General features: G+C 58.7%; 1 protein-coding gene across 4 annotated transcripts in view; it reads left to right on the top strand.

The window, feature by feature from the left end:
* The window catches only part of PDGFRA (platelet derived growth factor receptor alpha), a 39568-nt gene extending 17997 nt beyond the window's left edge, over positions 1–21571 (top strand). For all 4 annotated transcript variants that reach the window (XM_070048112.1, XM_070048110.1, XM_070048111.1 and 1 more), the window contains exons 8-23: positions 97–212; positions 1802–1928; positions 3013–3206; positions 3708–3802; positions 4033–4165; positions 5159–5263; positions 5947–6057; positions 6274–6427; positions 7444–7610; positions 10896–11011; positions 11292–11414; positions 11867–11978; positions 13049–13148; positions 13239–13344; positions 14996–15243; positions 18916–21571. In XM_070048112.1, coding sequence (XP_069904213.1) covers positions 97–212; positions 1802–1928; positions 3013–3206; positions 3708–3802; positions 4033–4165; positions 5159–5263; positions 5947–6057; positions 6274–6427; positions 7444–7610; positions 10896–11011; positions 11292–11414; positions 11867–11978; positions 13049–13148; positions 13239–13344; positions 14996–15243; positions 18916–19063 — 2155 coding nt within the window. In that variant the 3' untranslated portion in view covers positions 19064–21571. The remainder of the gene's footprint in view (positions 1–96; positions 213–1801; positions 1929–3012; positions 3207–3707; positions 3803–4032; positions 4166–5158; positions 5264–5946; positions 6058–6273; positions 6428–7443; positions 7611–10895; positions 11012–11291; positions 11415–11866; positions 11979–13048; positions 13149–13238; positions 13345–14995; positions 15244–18915) is intronic.
* The last annotated feature ends 415 nt before the right edge of the window (positions 21572–21986 follow it).

Genomic DNA, 21986 nt, shown 5'->3' with positions numbered 1-21986 from the left:
TTTACAAACCTGGGATTTCAACCCAAGACCGTGGTGGCTCCGATGAGTGGCACGGGCTCAGCGCTGCTGTGTTGAGACGGAGTCTTCTCTTTGAAGGTATCGATGCAAGTTGAAGCTCATTCGGGCCAAGGAGGAGGACAGCGGCCATTACACCATCGTGGCTGAGAATGAAGATGACGTCCAGAGCTACACGTTCGAGCTCTTAACTCAAGGTGGGGAGCGGGGGCAGGAGGACCCCTGTGAGCAGGCAGGGGACTGGACGAGTGGGTGCCTCCCAGAGAGAGCCAGGCGCTTCTCTCCCGGGTTATGGGGGAGAAGCAGGGTCCAGAGTGATTCTGGAAGGTTCCAGGTTACTCCAGAGTGCTCTCACCGGGAGCTCCGAGGCTCCGACAGCCCCCTCTGCACCTGTAGTGTGGCACCTCCAGTTCTGAGAAGTGTGCAGTCCTGCTCTGTGGTCTGCATGAGCCTGGATGGCTCTGGGGAGTTTTGCTTAGTTTGCTTCACTTGTAGACACTGTGCAATGGTCGCTCCCCAGCCAGACCACTCGAGTCTGCTCATGTCATATCATACCCATATATCATCATATCATACCCATATATCATATCATACCCGTATCATATCCCTGTATCATATCATACCCATATCATATCATATCATACCCATATCATACCCATATCATATCATATCATATCATATCCATATATTATATCATACCCATATCATATCCCTGTATCATATCATACCCATATCGTATCATATCATACCCATATATTATATCATACCCGTATCATATCCCTGTATCATATCATACCCATATCATATCATATCATATCATATCCATATATTATATCATACCCATATCATATCCCTGTATCATACCATACCCATATCATATATCATACACATATATTATATCATACCCATATCATATCCCTGTATCATCATACCCATATCATATCATATCATACCCATATCTTATACCCATATCATCGTATCATACCCATATCTTATATAATACCCATATCTTACATCATACCAATATCATATCCGTATCATCGTATCATACCCATATCTTATATCATACCCATATCTTGCATCATACCAATATCATACCCATATCATCATATCATACCCATATCTTATATCATACCCATATAATATCATATCATCTTATACCCATATATCATAGCCATATCATATATGATGCCCATATTATATCATAATACTCATACCACATACTTGTATCATATATCATATCCATATCATATCATAATTGTATCATATATCATACCCACATCATGTCATACCCATATCATCATATACCTGTATCATATACCATACCCCGTCATATCACGCTGACATCATATTGTATGATACCCAGCACCCAGTCACTGAGCCCCCCCCACGTGCCGGTCCTCACAGCAAGCCTGTGGTGCAAGCACTAGCCCGTCTGCCACTTAGCATCTTCCCCGCCTACTAAGACTTGACAGACGCACCTGGGCAAATGCTGATTGAGCCGAATGCATTGGCAGAATCCCCAGCTCTGCATCCCTGCTGAGCAAACCAGGTACCATAGGCACTCTGCTCACCCTGGACTTAGCGCATCGCAGGTGCAGATCCCGAGACGCTGGAGCTGTGAGCACGGGCTTAGCCCAGTGGCACAGTCGGAGCCCCAGTGCCGTGCGCACCGCTGCCTCAGCCCCTCGCGGGGCGTCCAGGAGCTATGTGCCCAAGTCCCGACCCCCGCTCTCACTTTGCAGGCCTCACAGGTCCAATCCTGACTCCTCCCCCCCTCTTGCAGTGCCCGCATCCATCCTGGACTTGGTGGATGACCACCACGCCCCCACCGGGGGACAGACGGTGAGGTGCACGGCTGCGGGCACGCCTCTTCCGGATGTCGAATGGATGATCTGCAAGGATATCAAGAGGTATCCAGGCCGCCGCTGCCTGGGGACGGAGACCTCCAGGGCCTTCCCTTTCTTGTCACCATCCTTTGTCTGTGCTGGTGACTCCCGGTGACCAAATGCACGGTGCTCGTTAATCTGGGTGTGTGTGGGCCCATGCACAGCTGTGAGGAGCTGGCCCACGGCTTGCAGCAGCTCCCAGGGGTCTCTAGCCTGAGGAAATAAGCTGAGTTTTAAGAATGGCTGTCCTAGGAGGATTGTCCCGAGTGAGGCCCACGTTTCTACCTCCTGTTTGGAGATTGGGATCAGCAAACGTGCCTTACTGAACTCTTGAGTTTGCTCAGAGGTTCAAGGTTAGGGACCCATAGTGATATTTTATTGAGCCTGCTCAGACATGGGTGGGGCCTGATATGCACCTGTAGCATGCCCAGATGTGGGCGTGGCCTGATCTGCACCTGTAACATGCTCAGATGCGGGCGTGGCCTGAGCTGTACCTGTAGCATGCTCAGATGTGGGCGTGGCCTGATCTGCACCTGTAACATGCTCAGATGCGGGCGTGGCCTGAGCTGTACCTGTAGCATGCCCAGATGTGGGCGGGGCCTGAGCTGTACCTGTAGCATGCCCAGATGTGGGCGTGGCCTGAGCTGTACCTGTAGCATGCCCAGATGTGGGCGTGGCCTGATCTGCACCTGTAGCATGCTCAGATGTGGGCGGGGCCTGAGCTGTACCTGTAGCATGCTCAGATGTGGGCGGGGCCTGATATGCACCTGTAGCATGCTCAGATGTGGGCGGAGCCTGAGCTGCACCTGTAGCATGCTCAGATGCGGGCGTGGCCTGATCTGCACCTGTAGCATGCCCAGATGTGGGCGTGGCCTGATCTGCACCTGTAGCATGCCCAGATGTGGGCGTGGCCTGATCTGCACCTGTAGCATGCTCAGATGTGGGCGTGGCCTGAGCTGTACCTGTAGCATGCTCAGATGTGGGCGGGGCCTGATTTGCACCTGTAGCATGCCCAGATGTGGGCGGGGCCTGAGCTGCTGCCCCCTGGTGCCCTTGTCTCCATGGGCCCCAGCAACTGGTCCGACCTGTGTGTCCTTTGCCTCTCCAGGTGTAACAATGAAACCTCGTGGACGCTTTTGGCCAACAACGTGTCCAACATCGTCACGGAGACCCACCCCCGGGGCGGGGGCGCTGTGGAGGGCCGGGTGACCTTCACCAAGGTGGAGGAGACCCTTGCCGTCCGCTGCCTGGCCAGGAATCCTCTGGGCACGGAGAACCGCGAGCTGAAGCTGGTGGCTCCCAGTGAGTGACTCCAGAGTGAGGCCGACACCAAGTCGTCCGCTGGGCCCCGGGTCCCTCGGGGGAGCTCGGCCTCCCAGAAGGGGCTGGAGGACTGAGGACGCCAGGGCGGGCAGCTGTGGAGGCCCCGGGCTGTCTGTGGGTTTCACCTCGGAGCTGCGCCGTGCAGAGGCCCCTGTGTGTGCTGGTTAACAAAGCTGGACAGGCGGGGGGGGGGGGCTGCCCTTAACGCTAGCTCCGCCTCCTTTGCCGAGGGTCAGGTGCTGCCCAGCGGCCTGGCTGGGGCGACTTTGTGGAGCGTCGCGCTCCCAAGATTGACATGCGTCCCATCCTCTCCCCGTGGAAGAGCTGGCCTGGTTTCCTGGGTGCCAGGCGGGGGAGGGGGTTGGAGGGCTGCTGCGATCACCCCCTGGAATGGGCCGGGTCCCTCATGTGCCCCCACGACTGTGCCACCCTGCTGCCCTGGGAAGCTCTTCACCTGTCTGTCTGTCTCCGCCCCTCTAGCCCTGCGCTCGGAACTCACGGTGGCGGCCGCGGTACTGGTGCTGCTGGTGGTTGTGATTGTCTCGCTCATCATCCTGGTTGTCGTCTGGAAGCAGGTGGGTGCTTGCTCAGCTGTCACACGAGGTCCTCGGGAAGCTCACGGCACAGCCGTGTTAGGGAGACGCCGGGTGTGGGTCTAGCGTTCCTGCACCCCAGTAAATGTTCCGTTTTCCATGAACGTCCTGAAGTCCCCTGTAGGTGGCGCCGGTCGCCTTGCTGCCTGGGGGGACCTGTGGTGCCCCGGGACACTGGTGCCTCAGCCGGTGCCTGTCCTGCTTGCTCGTAGAAACCCAGGTACGAGATTCGCTGGCGGGTCATCGAGTCCATCAGCCCCGACGGCCATGAATACATTTACGTGGACCCCATGCAGCTGCCGTACGACTCGCGATGGGAGTTTCCGCGAGATGGCCTCGTGCTGGGTGAGCTCCCGGGGGGACAGCTTTGCTCCCTACTGGCCAGTGGCAGAGGAAGGGGTCCGTGCTTCACCAGAGCTACGTGATAGAGCTTTGCTTTCAGAACGACATTTCTGGCTGATACGTTCACTGAGTCAGGCTTTCTCTCTTATTCCCTAACGAGTTCTGATTAAAGAACTTGTGACCAAGCGAGTGGAGACCCTGGGAAGCCATGCAGAGCCACCCACTGAAATGGCTTTGCTTTAGAAGCGACCCAGGTGGAGAATGAAGTGAATTTGTGGGTGAGGCAGAACGGGAGGGACCTGGCCGAGGACAATCAGCCACAGCGTGGCCCAAGGAGGTGTTCGATGTCCTGGCAGGTGCATCTGCACTGTGGGCTGTCACAGTACAAGCGCGTTTTAGGCAAAACATGTAAAAGTCAGCCAGGCAGCTTGTGTCATCCGTCTTGCCTGGGACCAAGCACAGGAGGCTGCCGTCCAGGGCAGTTTGGTTTGTTTTCCAGTCAAGTTCGGAATGCGTGAAAGCAAGATGCAGGCAAGTGGGAGTCAGAGCCAGGGGTTGTGTCTCAATGAATAATCTACCAACGCAAGGTTAAAAAACGTTCTTATTTATTTATTGGAAAGGCAGAGAGAGAGAGTCTTCTATGCACTGGTTCAACCCCAAATGCCCACAACAGGGCTGTTCCAGGCTGAAGCCAGGAGCCCAGAACTCAAGTCAGGGTCTCCCATGTGGGTGGCAGGTGCTCAGGCACTTGAGCCGTCATCTGCTCCAGCCCAGGGTGCGCATTGGTGGGAGGCTGGACCAGAAACCGAGCCAGGCGCCCTGATGAAGGGGTGTGGTCAACCTGTGGCACCAGATACCAGTCTCAGGCTGGGCAGGAGCACCCACTCCCCACCCAGCCCCACGTGCCCAGCTGCACACACCCTGGTGCATTGGCCACAGCACGCAAAGCCGGGAGCCGCCGCCGTGCACCGGGGTCACGGTTCTGCTTGTCTGCAGGTCGCATCTTGGGATCCGGGGCCTTTGGGAAAGTGGTGGAGGGGACAGCCTACGGACTGAGCCGGTCCCAGCCGGTCATGAAGGTGGCGGTAAAGATGCTGAAACGTGAGTGCTGCCGTCCCGAGGACTCTGGGAACTCGGGGATAAGACGCATGTTGGGCCAGAGCACGCGGCTGGGGAGTCACGCGTTCAGGACCAGAGGCTGTATGTGTGCCTAGTCTGTTTCATCAGTTAGCTTTATTTAGATTTCTCACCAGCCCTGGGGTGAACAATTCAGGAGTTGATATTTCTAGTGTGTTTTCTTAAGACATAAAAATTTATTTATTTGAAAGGCAAAGTGACAGGAGAGAGAGAGAGAGAGAGAGAGAGAGAGAGAGGAGAGATCTTCCATCTGCTGGCTCACTTACCAAATGGCTGTAACTGCTGAGCCTGCTCCAGCCAGGAGCCAGGAGCTCCTTCCGGGTCTCCCATGTGGGTGGCAGGGGCCCAAGCACTTGGGCCATCTGCCACTGCCTTCCCAGGCCATCAGCAGAGAGCTGAACCAGAAGCGGAGCTGCCGGCATTGGAACTGGCGCTCCAGTATGGGATGCCGGGGCCACAGGCAGCAGCTTGGACTCCTGAGCCCCTGCCCTGGGCCCTCTGAAAGCCAGGGGTGGGCGGGCTGTCTGCTGCAGCCTGTGGGGCAGCGCAGTGGTGGTCGGCCACAGTGCTGGCCACATTCTCGGCTTCTGCTGAGCACTTGAGCGGGCGGGTCAGGCGCACTGACACGGGCTGGATGTCATCCGCAGCCACGGCCAGGTCCAGCGAGAAGCAGGCTCTCATGTCCGAGCTGAAGATCATGACCCACCTGGGGCCGCATCTCAACATCGTCAACTTGCTGGGAGCCTGTACCAAGTCAGGTGGGCGCACGGGGCTGGGAGCGAGGGTTTTCACCCGATCCTGGCGGTCCTGAGGAAACTGGAGCCGGGCTTAAGTCCTATGCTGTCCACCCTGGCCGTGCCGGCGAATGGGAGCCCCTGGGCCCTGCGTCCGGGCAGCCTGTCTGGCAGGGCGTCCCGAGGCTTTGCTGTGCCTTGTTTTCACGGCCGTGTCCTCTCCCGCTCTGGTCCCCGCAGGCCCCATTTACATCATCACCGAGTACTGCTTCTATGGGGATTTGGTCAACTATCTGCATAAGAACAGGGACAGCTTCCTGAGCCGCCACCCGGAGAAGCCCAAGAAGGAGCTGGACATCTTTGGGTTGAACCCTGCGGATGAAAGCACACGGAGGTGGGTGCAGAGAGAGAGAGAGAGAGAGGGAGGGATGGAGGGAGGGGTTGCCATGTGTCATTGTCCAACGAGCGTCGCACGTGGAGGGCACCCATGCCCCCTGGCTCCCATGGCTGCAGATTCAGGGCAGAACGAAATGACCCTGTCCAAGGGCAAGTCCCAGGGCAGTGCCGATGGACACGTGACTTCTGCAGGGACTGGGAGCAGGACAGCATGTGGGAGGCCTCGCCGACGGGCTGGGATGAGAGCGAGTTGCGGCCCCTCTGGGAGCACCTTTGCTGCTTCTCCGTGAGCCTGCAGCTCCGGCCGAGGTGCCGAGGTCTCCTGCCTGGAGATCACTAAGCTTCACACACTGCTCCTTGCTGAACCCGGGCCTGCCAGTCAAGCCAAGGGTTGTCTCAGGAACCTGCAGGTGGTTGTAGGCTCTCTGTAGGTGGAAGGTTCTAGAAGCTCATCTGGAGTCCCCCGGTGGACACCCAGTGAGTTGCAGGAGTTCCCTGCCCAAGCCACAGGGCCCAGATTCGGGATCTGTGCCCCGAAAACCAGAGAAGGAGTAAGGAATCCTGCACGTCAAACTCTCCAGTGTCGTGGATTTGTAAGGTTTTGCAAGTCCCGTCTTAGATGGGGCACTTCAGGGCGTCTGGGCTCCTAAGCTGTGCAGACAGGTCGGTGTGGCTCCTAGACACAACCTGGCATCGGCAGGTCACGGCAGCCACCGGCGGGAGCTCTTGGCATGTGCCAGGCTCGTGTTCCTTCTGCACGATCAGGCCTCCCCAGCCCGTGGGCAAGGATCACGTATTATTCGTGGTTATTCCATAGCCGTCTCCCCGCCGAGGCCGTGCGAGTGAAGGGTGCGGTTGGCTTTGCTGTCCCCCCAACCTCACTTGGAGCCCCCCCCCGCCGCCAGCCAGGGCCCTACACGCAGGCTGTAGCACCCACCTGAGCCTCACCCACCGAGTGCTGGGTGACCACCCCCGCGGGACACCCTGGCTGAGCTGTGTTCTCTGCCTTGGCAGCTACGTGATTCTGTCTTTCGAGAACAATGGTGACTACATGGACATGAAGCAGGCCGACGGCACGCAGTACGTCCCCATGCTGGAGCGGAAAGAGGTGTCCAAGTACTCGGACATCCAGCGCTCGCTGTACGATCGCCCGGCTTCCTACAAGAAGAAGTCCGCGCTAGGTAAACGCGTCCGTGCCCGCGCTGAGGACAGCGGTGCCCCTGGGAACCCCACAGGAGGGAGAGGGTGGGAAGGGGGTCCCTAACACAGGTCCCCCTCGCCTGGCATCCGGCGTGTTTTCTGGGGAAGAATGAACAAGGCTCCGTGCAGGGGGCTGTGCGGTCTGTTCACACAACCATTTTGAAGTCTGGCTATTTCTGCTGGAATGACCTTGGTTTGGCTGTTAACGTTTTCTGCCCTCTAATGAAAGCAAAGTGATAGTTATTGATGCCCCTACTTGGCACAATTAAAAGTCGGCCGTCTTGGGGTGGCTCCTAGACTGGTTAGCTCCTCACGTTTTCTAAGTCTCCGAAATGGGCGAGTCTGCAGAACACACAATGGGAGGCCGCCTTTGGTGGCAGGTGCTTTTGCCGAGCACCGTTTGGAGCCAGGGGAACCCGTGTCTTTCCCAGCTGAGGAGTGTGTGGCAGGCTTGAATCGGTTTGCACACGCCTGGAGCCATCCTGGTGCTGGCCACACCAGCTGGGCCCCCTTGCATGCACCTGGGGAAGGCGCCCCCAGGCCTTCGGGCTGGCACAGACCTGGAGTCCAAGGTTATCGGGACAGATCTGACGCTGGCTCCTCCCACAGCCTCCTTCCCCGCCTTGTCTGAACACCCGCCCATTGGGGGACGCACAGACAGGTTGAGCGGCCACGGAAGTTGTTTGGAAAATCACTGATGGTTCTGAATGCTTTCAAGGTTCCTAAGTGAGAGCTACAATCCATTAAAAAAAAAAAAAAAAAAAAAAAGAATGTGCTTGCTTTGCACAGCTCGCTACACAGTGCCATTTCCACTCCGGCCGTTCCAGGTTCCATTCACTTCTCATTGCCAAATGGGTGAACTTCCAAGCGCTTTGGAAAGATGAGCCGGTGCGAGTTATCAGACAAGTGCTTCCTCTCCCCTCCCGTGTTGTTAAAAATAGTTGACATTGCCGGTGGACTTGGCACCGGACGCCAGGGGAACTGCTGGCAGGCAGCTCCCCGCCTGCTGGCTGCAGCGCGGAGAGACCGCGCCTGCCTGGAAGTGCTCATCGGGAGCGGAGCGCCGCGCGGCCTCCCTGCCTTCTTCCTCGACAGCCCTGACACTCCAGATGGGGGACAAGGGCACAAGGGGGAGAGGGGCTCGGGACTCGGGGCAGGGCGGTGGGTCCGCTCCGGATCGGGGCCGCTTTTCTTAAGAAATGTCCAAGGGGGATTTGAAAAGCAAACGGAGCCGTTCCTGGTCACTCTTTCTCAGCACCCCGTGTGTGTGTGTGTGTGTGTGTGTGTGTGTGAGCCAGTAAGTGGGGTCAGTGTCCCTTATGCAAAATGGAGGGGACAGGAAGTGTTGCAGGGGTGGTCTTTGCTGAGTAGTGGGTTGCGCTGCTGCCTGGGGCACCTGCACTGCCTGTCGGAGCGCCAGTCCCAGTCCCAGTCCCAAAGCTGTTCCACCTCCAATCCAGCTTCCTGCTAGTGCAACCTGGGAAGGCAGAGGGTGGTGGCCCAGGTGCTTGGGTCCCTGCCATCCCCATGGGAGAGCCACATGGAGCTCCTGGCTCCTGGCTCCTGGCTGTTGCCGGGGAGTGAACCAGCAGACGGAGGATCTCTCTGCCTCTCTGCCTTTCAAACAAGTAAATAAATAAAACTTAAAGAAAAAAAGACCTTGGGACAGGCACTGTGGTGTAGCAGGGAAAGCTATGGTGCTACGCTGGCATCTCATACGGGCACTGGTTTGAGTCCTAGTTGCTCCACTTCCGATCCAGCTTCCTGCTAATAGCCTGGTGGAAGATGGCCTGAGTGTGTGGACGCCTGCCACCCATCTGGGGGACCTGAGGGAACCTCCCGGCTCCTGCCTGCGGCCTGACTCAGCCCTGGCTGTTACAGCCGTCAGGGGGAGTGAACCAGTGGATGGAATTTCTCTCTCTCTCTCTCACTCTCCTTCTCTCTGTAACTCTTTCAAATTAACAAATAAAAAAAATTTTTTTTTGGCAGGCAGAGTGGACAGTGAGAGAGAGAGATAGAGAGAAAGGTCTTCCTTTGCCATTGGTTCACCCTCCAATGGCACCGCGCTGATCCGATGGCAGGAGCCAGGTGCTTCTCCTGGTCTCCCATGGGGTGCAGGGCCCAAGCACTTGGGCCATCCTCCACTGCCTTCCCGGGCCACAGCAGAGAGCTGCCCTGGAAGAGGGGCAACCGGGACAGAATCCGGCGCCCCGACCGGGACTAGAACCCGGTGTGCCGGTGCCGCAAGGCAGAGGATTAGCCTAGTGAGCCGCGGTGCTGGCCTAACAAATTTTTTAAAGGAAAGACCTTATCTTCTTAAACATTAAAAAAAAACAGTTTCAGATTTTAGAACATTTGCATCTAACATAATGAATATTATGGGATGGGACAATCTAAACATGAAATTCACTTATGTTTCATATAGCCTATACACACAGCCTGTGGATAATTTTATAAAAAAATTATTTATTTACTTGTTTGGAAGGCAGCTAGGGCTTCCATCCGCTGGTTCATTCCTCACATGCCTGAAACAGCCGGGGCGTAGTCCGGGCCTCCCGCGTGGACAGCAGGGACCTGAGGAGTGAGCTGTCCCCAGTGCCTCCGAGGGTGCCCAGCACATTCACAGGAAGCTGAGATCAGAGGCAGAGCTGGGCTTCAAACCCAGGCCCTCTGACGTGGGCTGAGGCATCCCACAGGCGTCCTGCCCACTGCCCCCAGTGCTCACTCAGTGCACCTGTGTCCACAGCACTCGCGTGAGGTCTGGGTGGAATCTTCCACTGGCGGCTTCAGGCTGGCACTCCAAAATTTCAAAATTTGAGTCATTTCAGATTTCAGGTTTTTAGGTAAGGGGGGTGTGTGTGTGTATTCGTTTATTTGAGAGGCAGAGTGACAGAGAGAGGGAGAGAGAGCAATCTTCCATCTTCCTGCAACTCCATCCAGGTCTCCCACGTGGGTGGCAGATTCTGTTTCCAGGCCCGTTAGCAGGAAGCTGGCTCGGAGGTGGAGTCGCTGGGACTCAGACTGGAGCTTCAGTCGGGTGCGCGAGTCCCCAGCAGCCGCCTAGCGCGCTCACCCCGCCCCAGACTCTGTTCTTTCTGGAGCTGGAATCCGCACAGCTGAGCTCGCCGCCGTGGGGGTGGAGTCCGTGGAAGGCAGTGCTGTGGATCCGTGCTGTGGGGGGGCGGCGGGTCTCACGGGGCGGCGGGTCTCACGGGGCGGCGGGTCAGGCCGTGCAGCTGCCCTGACGTTTTATTCCTCCCCTGCAGAGTCCGAAGTCAAAAACCTCCTTTCGGATGACAACGCGGAAGGCCTCACCTTGTTGGATCTGTTGAGCTTTACCTACCAAGTCGCTCGAGGGATGGAATTTTTGGCTTCAAAAAATGTGAGTTCAGGGAGCAGAGACTCCTGTAGACCTGGCTGTAGGGGGCAGGGTGAGGGGAGCATGGGAGGAGGCGCAGAGAGAGAGAGAGGTCTGGGCCCAGCTCCTCGGCCTCCGTGCTCCCCTGGGCAGCAGGGGGTGGCGCCCACAGAGCTCTTTCCTCTAGGGCGGACTTCCTGGGTGCAGACCCGGATGCTCCCGGGCCCCCTGGGAGAGGCCCAAACCGCCAGGGTGAGGCCGCAGGTACAGGCCCCTAACATCGCGCCGCCCCCTTTGCACACAGTGCGTCCACCGGGACCTGGCCGCGCGCAACGTGCTCCTGGCGCAAGGGAAGATTGTCAAGATCTGTGACTTCGGCCTGGCCAGAGACATCATGCACGACTCCAACTACGTCTCCAAAGGCAGCGTACGTGCCGGGCACCTAACACGGGGTCTGCAGGGGCTGCCTGGGCGGCCGGGTTCCCGTGCCTCAGTCTCCCCATCTGGAGTGGGGGGGAGATGCGCTGTACCTGGTCCTGGTGCTGTGGGGGCTGAGCCAGTAGTCGCTGAAGTCCTTGGGGTGGTGCCTGGTGTCTGGCCACACCCTGTGTCAGCCGGTAGCACGTGGAACAGGTGCATGCGTGGAAAGGCACGTGTTTGCCGGGATGGTGTCCCGACGTCTAAGATGTCTAAGCTTTTATCAGAGTTTCAGAAGGGAACCGTGACCCTCTGCTACTGAGAGCTCCTGGTGTCCAGGTGGCCGGTGCAGCCGTGAGCGTGGCCCAGGCGGGGGCAGGTGGCCTGTGCCGGCTGTCTGAGCCTGCTGCCGTCGCCCGTGGTGCACGGGCCTGGGGTGACTGTGCCCCCTGTCCCCTGCAGACCTTCCTGCCCGTGAAGTGGATGGCCCCCGAGAGCATCTTCGACAACCTCTACACCACGCTGAGCGACGTGTGGTCCTACGGCATCCTGCTCTGGGAGATCTTCTCTCTCGGTACGGGCCCCGCCCTGCTGGCTCGGGCTGCCCTGGGTCCGACGGGAGCCGGGTGCTTTCCCAGCTCCAGGCTGGGGGCTGTGTGATTTCCCTGGTGCGGGTCAGGCCTCTGCAGGCTGAGTCGGGGTCCTGGGGCTGCACCATCCCCTCCTCCGCCCAGCCTCTGTCTCTGCTCCCCTCTCTGTCCCGATGCCACCCCCCAGGGAGATCTGGAAACAGGGGACAAGTCCACACAGGGCAGCCTTGCCTGTTCATCACACATATGTCATTGTGACTTTGGGTCACGTGAGCTCCCTGGGGGAGTTGCCCCTTGCTCACCGGCTGGCGCTGGGGCTCAGGCGAGGGCTGGCGTGTGTTGGGGGAACAGGTGCGGCTCCCTTCCTGGTCTTTGTCCTGGAGGAGAGAGGCCTCCTGGGCATCTGGTGGGTCCGTCACCAGGAACCAGGCCCCGGGGGACCTGAGATGACTGAACCCGGCCCCAGGGGTTCCCGACACTTAGTGGTCAGTCATCAGGGCTGCTTCAGCATTGTCTTCAGTCCAGAGAAGGGAGTCCTGGGGAGGCCTGAGAGGGAACTGACCTTGACCTGCCCTGGGCTGCGAACACGAAGCCGCCCACCAGCTTCCCTGCTGCCCTGGGTGCCTGGGACGTGTGTCATCCCTTGTGGGCCTCCTCCTTCCCTCTCTCCCTGCCGGTCACCACCATCTCCCCTGGGCGTGGCTTAACAGGGTCTCACACCCCCTTAGCGAAAGCAGGGAATGAGCCAAGACCTTCCAAGCCCCGACTCTGGCCTTAGCCACTGGTCCGTGTCTGGGGCACGTGGCTTTGCTGTCCCTTGGCTCAGTCCGTCCCTGCCCATGGCCTCAGCAGCCAGGCACGTGGACCGACCCTAGTGCTTTTCTGGAGATGGGGGCATGTGCCTGCAGGCTTGGACTGGACCGTAACCGCTCACTGCCTGGGAAGAACACGCACTTCCAGATGTTAGGGCTCGCGGCTCCCTGTCCACAGGGTTCCCCGTGTCCCCCATGTCTCAGCTCAGTGCTGAGTCCTGCCTGCTCCCTCTCGACTTCAGGGGGCACACCCTACCCTGGCATGATGGTGGACTCCACCTTCTACAACAAGATCAAAAGCGGCTACCGGATGGCCAAGCCTGACCACGCCACCAGTGAAGTGTGAGCCCCTCCCCATGGCGGGGGGCCGGGGGCGGGGCGCCCAGGTGCTCCTCCCCGAGCTCACCAGGCGGCCGCCCTCTGCCTCTCCAGCTACGAGATCATGGTGAAGTGCTGGAACAGCGAGCCCGAGAAGCGGCCCTCCTTTTACCACCTGAGCGAGATCGTGGAGAGTCTGCTGCCCGGACAGTATAAAAAGGTCTGGGCCCTTGAGGACGGGGGGGAGGGGGTGGGCAGGTGCTCAGTGCCGCGGTGGGGGAGGAGAGAGACCTCACGTGCCCCGGGGCTGGGGGTTCCGGCACGCGCTCGGGTCCCTGGTGGCAGTGATGAATGGGAAGCCCCTTCCCGCAGCGAGCAGCCCCCATAAGCCCCAGCTTCTCCACATGTTTGCATGTGCACGTGGAGGTCCCCGGGCGTCCGCGGCCATTAACTCACGAATTTGAACGCGCCCAAATCCATGGAAAACTGGCTTTGAGCAGCCGACTCAGAGGGGCGGCCTCAGCTGTTATCTGCGGCTCCAGCTGGTGCTTTGTGGAACAGGAAACATTGTTTGAGGAGCGAGCGAGATTTCGGGGCACCTAGCAGGATATGTAAATGAGGGAGGCACCTTCCTGAAACCCAGTGGCCGGTTTCCCGCCTTCAGAACTGTGGCTGATAGGTTTCCCATCGCGGTTGCTTCTTTCTCGTCCTCAGGGGGATGTGCTGGAAGCACCCGCAGGTTGAACTTGAACTTGAAGTTATCCTGCGCCAACTCCCTGCCCTTTGCAGAGGCGCAGAAGTGGGGTGTGGGCGGGAGGAAGAGCTGGAAGCTGCAGGGGGAGACAGGGTCGTTCTGACTTCCCAGTGTGTGGACAGCAGGGCTCGGGGCACGGTGTTCCCAGTGCAGGCCTGGCCGCTCCCTCTTGGGCCCCGATGGGGCTGGAGGGGCCGGGCAGGGTACATGGCCTTGGCTGCTGACTCAGAGGAGGGGCTCCTAGTATATATATATATATATATATATATATATATATATATATATTTTTTTTTTTTGACACAAAGAGTGGACAGTGGGAGAGAGAGAGACAGAGAGAAAGGTCTTCCTTTGCCTTTGGTTCACCCTCCAATGGCCGCCGCGGCTGGTGTGCTGTAGCTGGCGCACCGCGCTGATCCGAAGCCAGGAGCCAGGTGTTTCTCCTGGTCTCCCATGGGGTGCAGGGCCCAAGCACTTGGGCCATCCTCCACTGCCTTCCCGGGCCACAGCAGAGAGCTGGCCTGGAAGAGGAGCAACCGGGACAGAATCCGGCGCCCCGACCAGGACTAGAACCCGGTGTGCTGGCGCCGCAAGGCTTAGGATTAGCCTAGTGAGCCGCGGCGCAGGCCCATATATCTATTTTTAAGAGTAATTTATTTGAAAGGCAGAGTTAGCGAGAGGGAGAGGAGGGGAGAGAGAGAGAGATCTTCATCTGCTGGTTCACTCCCCACATGGCAGCAGTGGCCATGGCTGGACTGAGCTGAAGCCGGGAGCCAGAGGTTCGGGCACATGTCCCACGTGGGTGCAGGGGCCTAACCACTTGGGCCATCTTTCCCAGATGCATTGGCAAGGAGCCGGATGGGAAGTGGAGCAGCAGGGACTCAAACTGGCATCCATGTGGGATGCCGGAGTCACAGGCTGTAGCTTAACCCCCTGGGCCCCTGGCATCCCTGTTGGTGGGCCCCCTCTCTGGGGATGGCTGGCCCATGCCCTTCCGTTGTGTGACGCTCGCAGCCAGGAGCTGGTTTGCAACGGGCAGTGACCTCGCCTGCGTTCTGAGGGTCCAGTCGGTGTCTGTTGGCTCCAGCGCGTGCTCACCTGGGTCCGCGCGTGCTTGCAGAGCTATGAGAAGATCCACCTGGACTTCCTGAGGAGCGACCACCCCGCCGTGGCACGCATGCGTGTGGACACCGACAGCGCGTACCTGGGCGTCACCTACAAGAACGAGGAGGACAAGCTGAAGGACTGGGAGGGCGGCCTGGACGAGCAGAGGCTGAGCGCCGACAGCGGCTACATCATCCCCCTGCCCGACATCGACCCCGTGCCCGAGGAGGACGAGGAGGACGGGGGCAAGCGCAACCGGCACAGGTAGGCAGCCCCCAGCGCTGCCGGCGCCCCTCGCGCCGCCCACCGCCCCCAGCACTGCCAGACCCCGGGGGCTGTGCGGGGGGAGGGGGGTCTGCAGGAGCCGTCAGCCTGCCGAACGCCGGGGGGCTGCATGGCTTTGAAGATGCGCCCCAGGGGACTCCGAGGCGTCTGCTGGGGCTGGGGCTGGGGTTGGGGGCGTGTGTGTGTGCATGCGTGTGCATGTGTGAGTGCATTCTTGAGAGTGTGTGTGCATCCATGTGATGAGTGAGTGCATGCGTGTACATTTGTGTGTGAGTGCGTTCATGAGAGTATATGTGTGTGCATGAGTGTGCATTCATGAGCGTGTGCTTGAGTGTGTGAGTGCATCCATGAGAGTACATGCATGCGTGTGCATGCGTGTGCATGTGCGCATTCTATGAGAGTGCACACGTGTGTGCATGTGGAGTGCATTCATGAGAGTGCACATGTGTGTGCATGTGGAGTGCACTCATGAGAGTGTGCATGCGTGCGCATGTGTGTATGCGTGTGCACACGAGTGCATTCTTGAGTGTGTATGCATGTGTGTGCGTGTGTGTGAGTGCATCCATGAGAGTGTGAATACATTCATAGGAGTGTGTGTGTGCACCTGCATGTGTGTGTGTGGGGGGTACTTCCCCAGTGGGTCCAGACCTTTGACCTGAGCCCTCGGGGACCTGGTCAGTAGCTGCTGTGCTGAGCGCAGCCTGTGCCGCTGTCTGAAATGGGCCTGGAGCTGAGGGGACGGATGGAGGAGACGGATGGAGGGAGGTGGCTCTGGGGCCTCTGACGCACCCCCGTGCTTGCCACGCCTCCGAATCACCTGGCAAGGCTTTCTGTTTATCTCCTTAAAAAAATTATGGGGGCTGGCGCTGTGGTGTAGCGGGTAAAGCTGCCACCTGCAGTGCTGGCATCCCATACGGGCGCCGGTTCGAATCCCAGCTGCTCCGCTTCCCATCCAGCTCTGCTGTGGCCTGGGAAAGCGGTAGAAGATGGCCAAGTCCTTGGGCCCCTGTGCCCACATGGGAGACCCAGAAGAAGCTCCTGGCTCCTGGCTTCAATGTGGCCCAGCCCTCTCCCTCTCCCTCTCCAATTCTGCCTTTCAAATAAATAACAAATAAAATAGAAATAAATAAAAATAAACAAAGCATTCTTGAATTCTTAGTCCTCCTTTGAAAGGCAGAAGGGCACAGACGCAGAGAAAGAGAGAGAGGAAATATGCTCCGGTCCACTCATTCACTCCCCAGATGTCCCAGTGGCCGGAGCCGGGCCAGGCCGAAGCCAAGAACCAGGAGTTCTACCTGGGCCTCCCCTGTGGGTGGCAGGGACCCAATCATTGAGCCTCCCAGGGCGCACAGTCGCAGGAAGCTGGAACTGAAACCCAGGCGTCCATACGGGACATGGCCATCGCAGGCGGCGTCTCAGGCGCGCACCGAACCTGCACCCGAAACTCGCCTGGAGTTCCGTTTCCAGCCAGCTTCCCGCCTGGATGCGTTAGTTCATTATCAAGACACGCAACGGCATGAGAACCTTGGTTCCCGGCGCCCAAGCCCCAGGCGCTGATCGTGGCCTGTTTAATTAAGGTCCACGTGGCCCGGGGTCCTTTTCTTTCCTTCCTGCCTGCTCGTTCCGTGAGCTGCATGCAGGAGCACGTGGCGTGGTCGGGGCCCTCGGCACAGCTGCCGGCAGCCCTTGTTGATCTGCGTGCACCCGGTGATTTTGCAAAGTACAGCTTTGGCTTCTTCTATTTTGGGAATCCTCGACTGGGGGATGCTGTTTTACTGTGTGTTTATGTTCCTTTAGTAAACAAACCTGGGGGTCTGTGTTGGAACGGGGGCGCCAGGGGGAGGCTGGGTGGAGGCCTGGGGGCTCTCTCCCCTTGGAGGCTTTGTGTTTGGGGGCTCTGAGGCAGTGTGCCCCAGATAACAGCCCCAAGTCAGGTGGGACTGTAGCCCTGAACCGCAAGACGAGCTGGCCCTGGGTGAGGGCATCCCAGAGCCGGGGGGAGCTTTGGGCTCAGCTGGGCAGTCAGCCCCGAAGTCACCTCCTTCTAGGCTCAGGACATTGACCTTGGGGAGGGAGTGGGCTCAGGGGCACTGGCCACTGGGTGTGGGCAGCTGGGCGAGCCGCGGGAATGGGCTGGTACTGGGTCTCGGGGTGGTCAGTCCTCCCTGCCCACACCCCTGTGTCCTCCAGAGGAAGAGCAGGGTCAGGGCCTGGCTCGGCAGTGCCCATCCCAGCGCCCACGGCTGGGCTGGGTCCACATCCACATCAGGTCCCGGGCGAGGGGCCGCCCTTGGACGGTTGTCGGGATCAGCAAGTGGATGGGATTCGGAGGCTCAGGACAGGTGTAAGTGCAGGCAGAGCTGAGGCCTAAGGAACCCGCAGCCCGGCAGCCTCCTGGGGCCCAGGAGGAGTCAGGGCCGCAGGAGTCGTGGGTGGTGGCCGCCGTGTTCCCCAGCAGGACGTGAGCTGTGGGACTCAGTTCTCTGCTTGGCAGGGGATGGGGAAGGGAGGGGACCCTGTGTCCTCACTGCTGCTGGTCCCACGTTGGACAGGGACCTCCTCGCCGGCAGGTGATAATCTGGAGGGGCAAAAAAGACCTAACGTGGACAGCAGCGCAAGGCAGGATGGCGCTAAGACAAGAGGTCTCGGGTCACAGGTCACAGGTCACAGGTCGCAGGCTGGGTCTTCAGGGAAGAAGCCAAAAAAATAGTGCATGAGCCTCCCTCCCACTTAGATTGCACAGTTGTTGGCAGGTGTTCAGCTCTGTGTGGCATAGGTTATTGCGTGTCAGTCACATAGAGGGGACTCCAGAAATGGCGCTGGAGATAAGCTGTTTTTGGTGCCGAAGTGTTGGAACCCACGCGTGGTGTGTTCATGAGGCACGCCCCCTGCGTGCGTCCTCACGTTTTGCTAGTGGTTGAGTCACTTGGAACTAAGTAAGGGACACCAGGACATGGCTCCCACGCACGTGCCCGTGAATAACACCCCTGCCCGCGCCCGCCGTGCCAGCCCCCTGTGCTGCGCGTGTGGGCCCAGCTCAGCCGTGGGTGAGAAGACAGGAGGGGCAGCACCCACTGCCGCGTGCCCTGCCCATGCTCGGCACTCACGGCTGGTATCTTGCTCATCAGCCGAGCAGGCGTGCTGTGAGCGTCCTTGGCATGCCCTTCGTGTAGGCAAGGAGGTACGTTCAAGTTCATCAGGCGGAGGGTGCCACCCGGGGGAGTCCACTGCAAGGCCCCCCCTCCCCCTCTCCAGGAGGCAGAGAGCCTTCCCCTGGGAGGTCCGGACTGGGAGCCCTGGGGTCACAGGGGCAGGGGGCCTCCCGGCACACAGGCGTCCCTGTCCCCAAGAGCAGGTGGCTGGCCCGGCTGCACCGCCCCCAGTGCCTCCCTCTGCTTGTCATTCCCGCTGCCTTGTGTTTGTGCATTGCTGGTTTCTCTTCTGCTGGGATTGAGTAGGGAAGATGGGCTCGGTGGCCGCCGGTTGGCAGTGCTGAAGGAAGGCGGCCGTGTGTGTGAGGTGGGCTGCACGTCCCGCCCCCTGCTGTCCACATGGCCCCACGTGGCGGGAGGGGCGGTGCTGGGCGCCCCCTGCAGTGCGGCTGCGATGTGCCCGGTGCTCAGCCTCGTGCCCTCTGTCTCTAACCTCCAGCTCGCAGACCTCGGAGGAGAGTGCCATCGAGACGGGTTCCAGCAGCTCCACCTTCATGAAGAGAGAGGACGAGACCATCGAGGACATGGACATGATGGACGACATTGGCATGGACTCCTCGGACCTGGTGGAGGACAGCTTCCTGTGAGCCGCAGGTCCCCGCGCGTTCCCGGAGCTGCCCTGGGATCCTTTTCAGAAAACCACTTTATTTGCAAGGCAGAGGTGGAGAGGACGACGTGGGGGATGCGGGACGAGGAGGCCCTGGCCCGGGATTCTCCGGGGCGGGGCAGGGGGAGCCGTGTGACCAGCCTCGGAGGGGGAATGGGACGCTTGGAGGTGGACGCTGCTGGCACTGCCTCTGGATTCGCCAGCCTCGGCGGCGTGGGGGGTTCAAGGGCACGGTGGACCCCGGGAAGTGAGCTCTGGGTCTCAAGTCCACGTGCACAACCGGAGTCGCACTGAAGTTGCAGTGTCGCTGTTATGTACATAAATCTGAACGCAGCCCTGGTGAGAGATGCGTCCGTCTCCTCTGGACTTCTGAGACACCACTCAGCCCAGCCGTGTCTTTCCCTGTCGGAGCCTGGCTGCCACTGGCTCTGGACTCCCAGTGTTGTACAAAACCACTTCGGAACCTTCAAAGGTGCTGGTCTTGGAGCATCTTAGTCGTGCGTAGCGCAGAGTCATTAACCAGCCTCGTTTAATAGACGTGTGTCGTTTAGAAGCCCCAAGCCGCGTTTTCGTATCGTAACCTATGTTTGTAATCATACTACTGTCATTAGTGATGCTAAGTGTGTAACACGTAACACGGGCTCCTGCCCGAGAAAGCACAAGTTAAAAAACAAAAAAAAGAACCCTAAGTAGGTGACAGGTTTGCAACTTTTGACACTTTCTTTTTTTAAAGAGCTTATGTTTCCCCATAAATGATGTTGATCACCGCAGTGGGTCGGACATCAGAGAACAAGGTCACAGTTGTCCCGGAAGTCATGGACTTTGGTTGTGTACAAGTCGCTCCCCCTGCCCGCGGTACTGAACGGGACGAGAGACGAGCCCAGGTCCCCGGTGTCAGAGTCCCCCGGGCCGGCATCACCCTGAGGGAAAGAGCAGCAGAGATCCTGTCTGGCCTCAAAGAGAAAGTGCTAGAAACCCGAGGCTGGGAGTGGGGGTGGTGGTGAGTGACGGCCGTGTGTGTGTGCCCCGGCTCTCTGGCCCCCAGGGAGCTGGCAGCCCGGATCTGGAGTTGGGAGTGGATGGGCAGCCGGCACCCGTGTTCTGTTCTGATGAGCCAAGTTTCAGGAGTGCTGGCTTGGGTTCCTGGGGGTTGCCGTGGGAAAAGCAATGATTTGCAATTTGGAGCTGGGCTGGAGGGCCACCATGCGGAAGCCTGCTGTGTAAGTCCCCGGCGCCTGGCTGTGCGTCCAGATTGCTACCCTCAACTTAATCCAGCCGGCTCAGCTGAGGGTCAGGGTCAGGGTCAGGACACTGGGCGTGGGCAGGTCTTCTTCAAGGTAAGGCCACTGCTTCTCCCTGCCTGGAGGGGACGGACCGGCTCCTGCCCGCCCGCACCCCCAGCCCGTGGACAAACACCTATAGAAGTGATGCCACTCACACTGCTGCCTCTCTGCACAACGAGGCCAGCATTTTGCTCCAAGAGGTGAACCATTTCACTGCTATACCGGGGTTAGACGGGACGATGCACCGTGACTCACGCCGGCCAGGGTGGGTTCATGGCGTTCTCGGCCGTGTTGCTTAATTGCTGACACCCAGGGCGCGACACGTGCCAGGTGCGGGAGCCACCCCGAGGTGCTTTCTCAGCCACCCTCTGCGTGGCCAGTGTGTGCTCTGAGCTGGATCGGCCAGCTAACAAGCTGACCGGGTTCTGTAGCACCAGCGAAGCCTCTGTGTGGCTGGAACCGCAGCTCGGGGGTCCTCGCTCCGTCACCTGCCCCTTAACAGTCACTGTTGTGGCCACTCTGGTCATCGAAGCCCCAGGCTTGCACGTCACCACAAGACTGGGTGCAAATCCGTGGCCAGGCTGAGCCTGGGGCCGCATTGTTAGTTTTTGCTTTTTTTAAAAAAGTGTCCCGTGTATCTCCAATCTGTGTCCCGTTTGCTTCCTGCAAAATCCCCAGAGAAAGACAATTGGCCACTGCTTCCCACTCTTTGATTTTTTTTTTTCCTGATGACAATCAAAGCCGGCGTGGGCGACGCAGCGTGCGGCCGTGCCCGCGCCGTGGTCTGCCCGCGTGCACAGAGCGGTCCTGTTTGTCTGAGAGGGACTTGTGATGCAATGATGTTATACATCGATGTGTACATATGTGTATCTACGTAGGCCTGCAGAATACTGCCAAAACATGTACGACGAGCTGTCTCACTGCCTTTGTTTATATTTTTTTAACTGTGATATTCCCTATAGGCACATTAACTGCTGCACTTTTGAATGTCCAAAATTTATATTTTAGACATAATGAAGAGAAGAAGACTTAAGGTGTTCCCCAAACAGTGGCGTGGAGAGTGTGTGAGGACGAACTGGTTGGGGAGGGAGGGTCTCCCAAGACAAAATGTGTTACAGATGCCCCCTGCCCCATGCCCGTTTTCATTTTATGACATGTAAATGAAGATCTTTATATTTCAATAAATGATATGTAATTTAAAGTTACGCCGAGTCCCTGTTTTTAGTTTAATCCTAAAATGAAAGCCAGGGCAGCCGTCAGGTCGCTGCTCGGGCCGTCCGCGTCACAGAACGGAAGGTGCCTGGGTTCGAGTCCTGCTCCCACCTGGGAGGCAGCAGGTGGGGGCCCTGCTGCTTCAGGTGCCGTCTGTGTTGGGCTTTTTGGCGGGTTTTGGAGTTCAGGCGTGGCTGGGGCGTGCTGATCCCTGGGCCGGGCCCCTGAGCTGTCCCGGATCCAAACTTGGCGGCTCGTCTTCCGTGTCAGCTGTCGGTTCTCCTTCTCCGCCCCGTCCGAGCCCTGTTCTGTGTGTCCTCCAAACGTTCTGCAAGTGCATGAAGGGAAACGCTCAGACCTTTTCCCTCCCTGTCTTCTTCCCGGTCCCTGTGTGCCTCCCCGCCCCGC

The sequence above is a fragment of the Oryctolagus cuniculus genome, chromosome 8 (genome assembly GCF_964237555.1).
Source record: "Oryctolagus cuniculus chromosome 8, mOryCun1.1, whole genome shotgun sequence".
Lineage (NCBI taxonomy): Eukaryota > Metazoa > Chordata > Mammalia > Lagomorpha > Leporidae > Oryctolagus > Oryctolagus cuniculus.
Note: the sequence above shows the minus strand (reverse complement) of the source record. Positions and strands in the feature narration are given on the sequence as shown.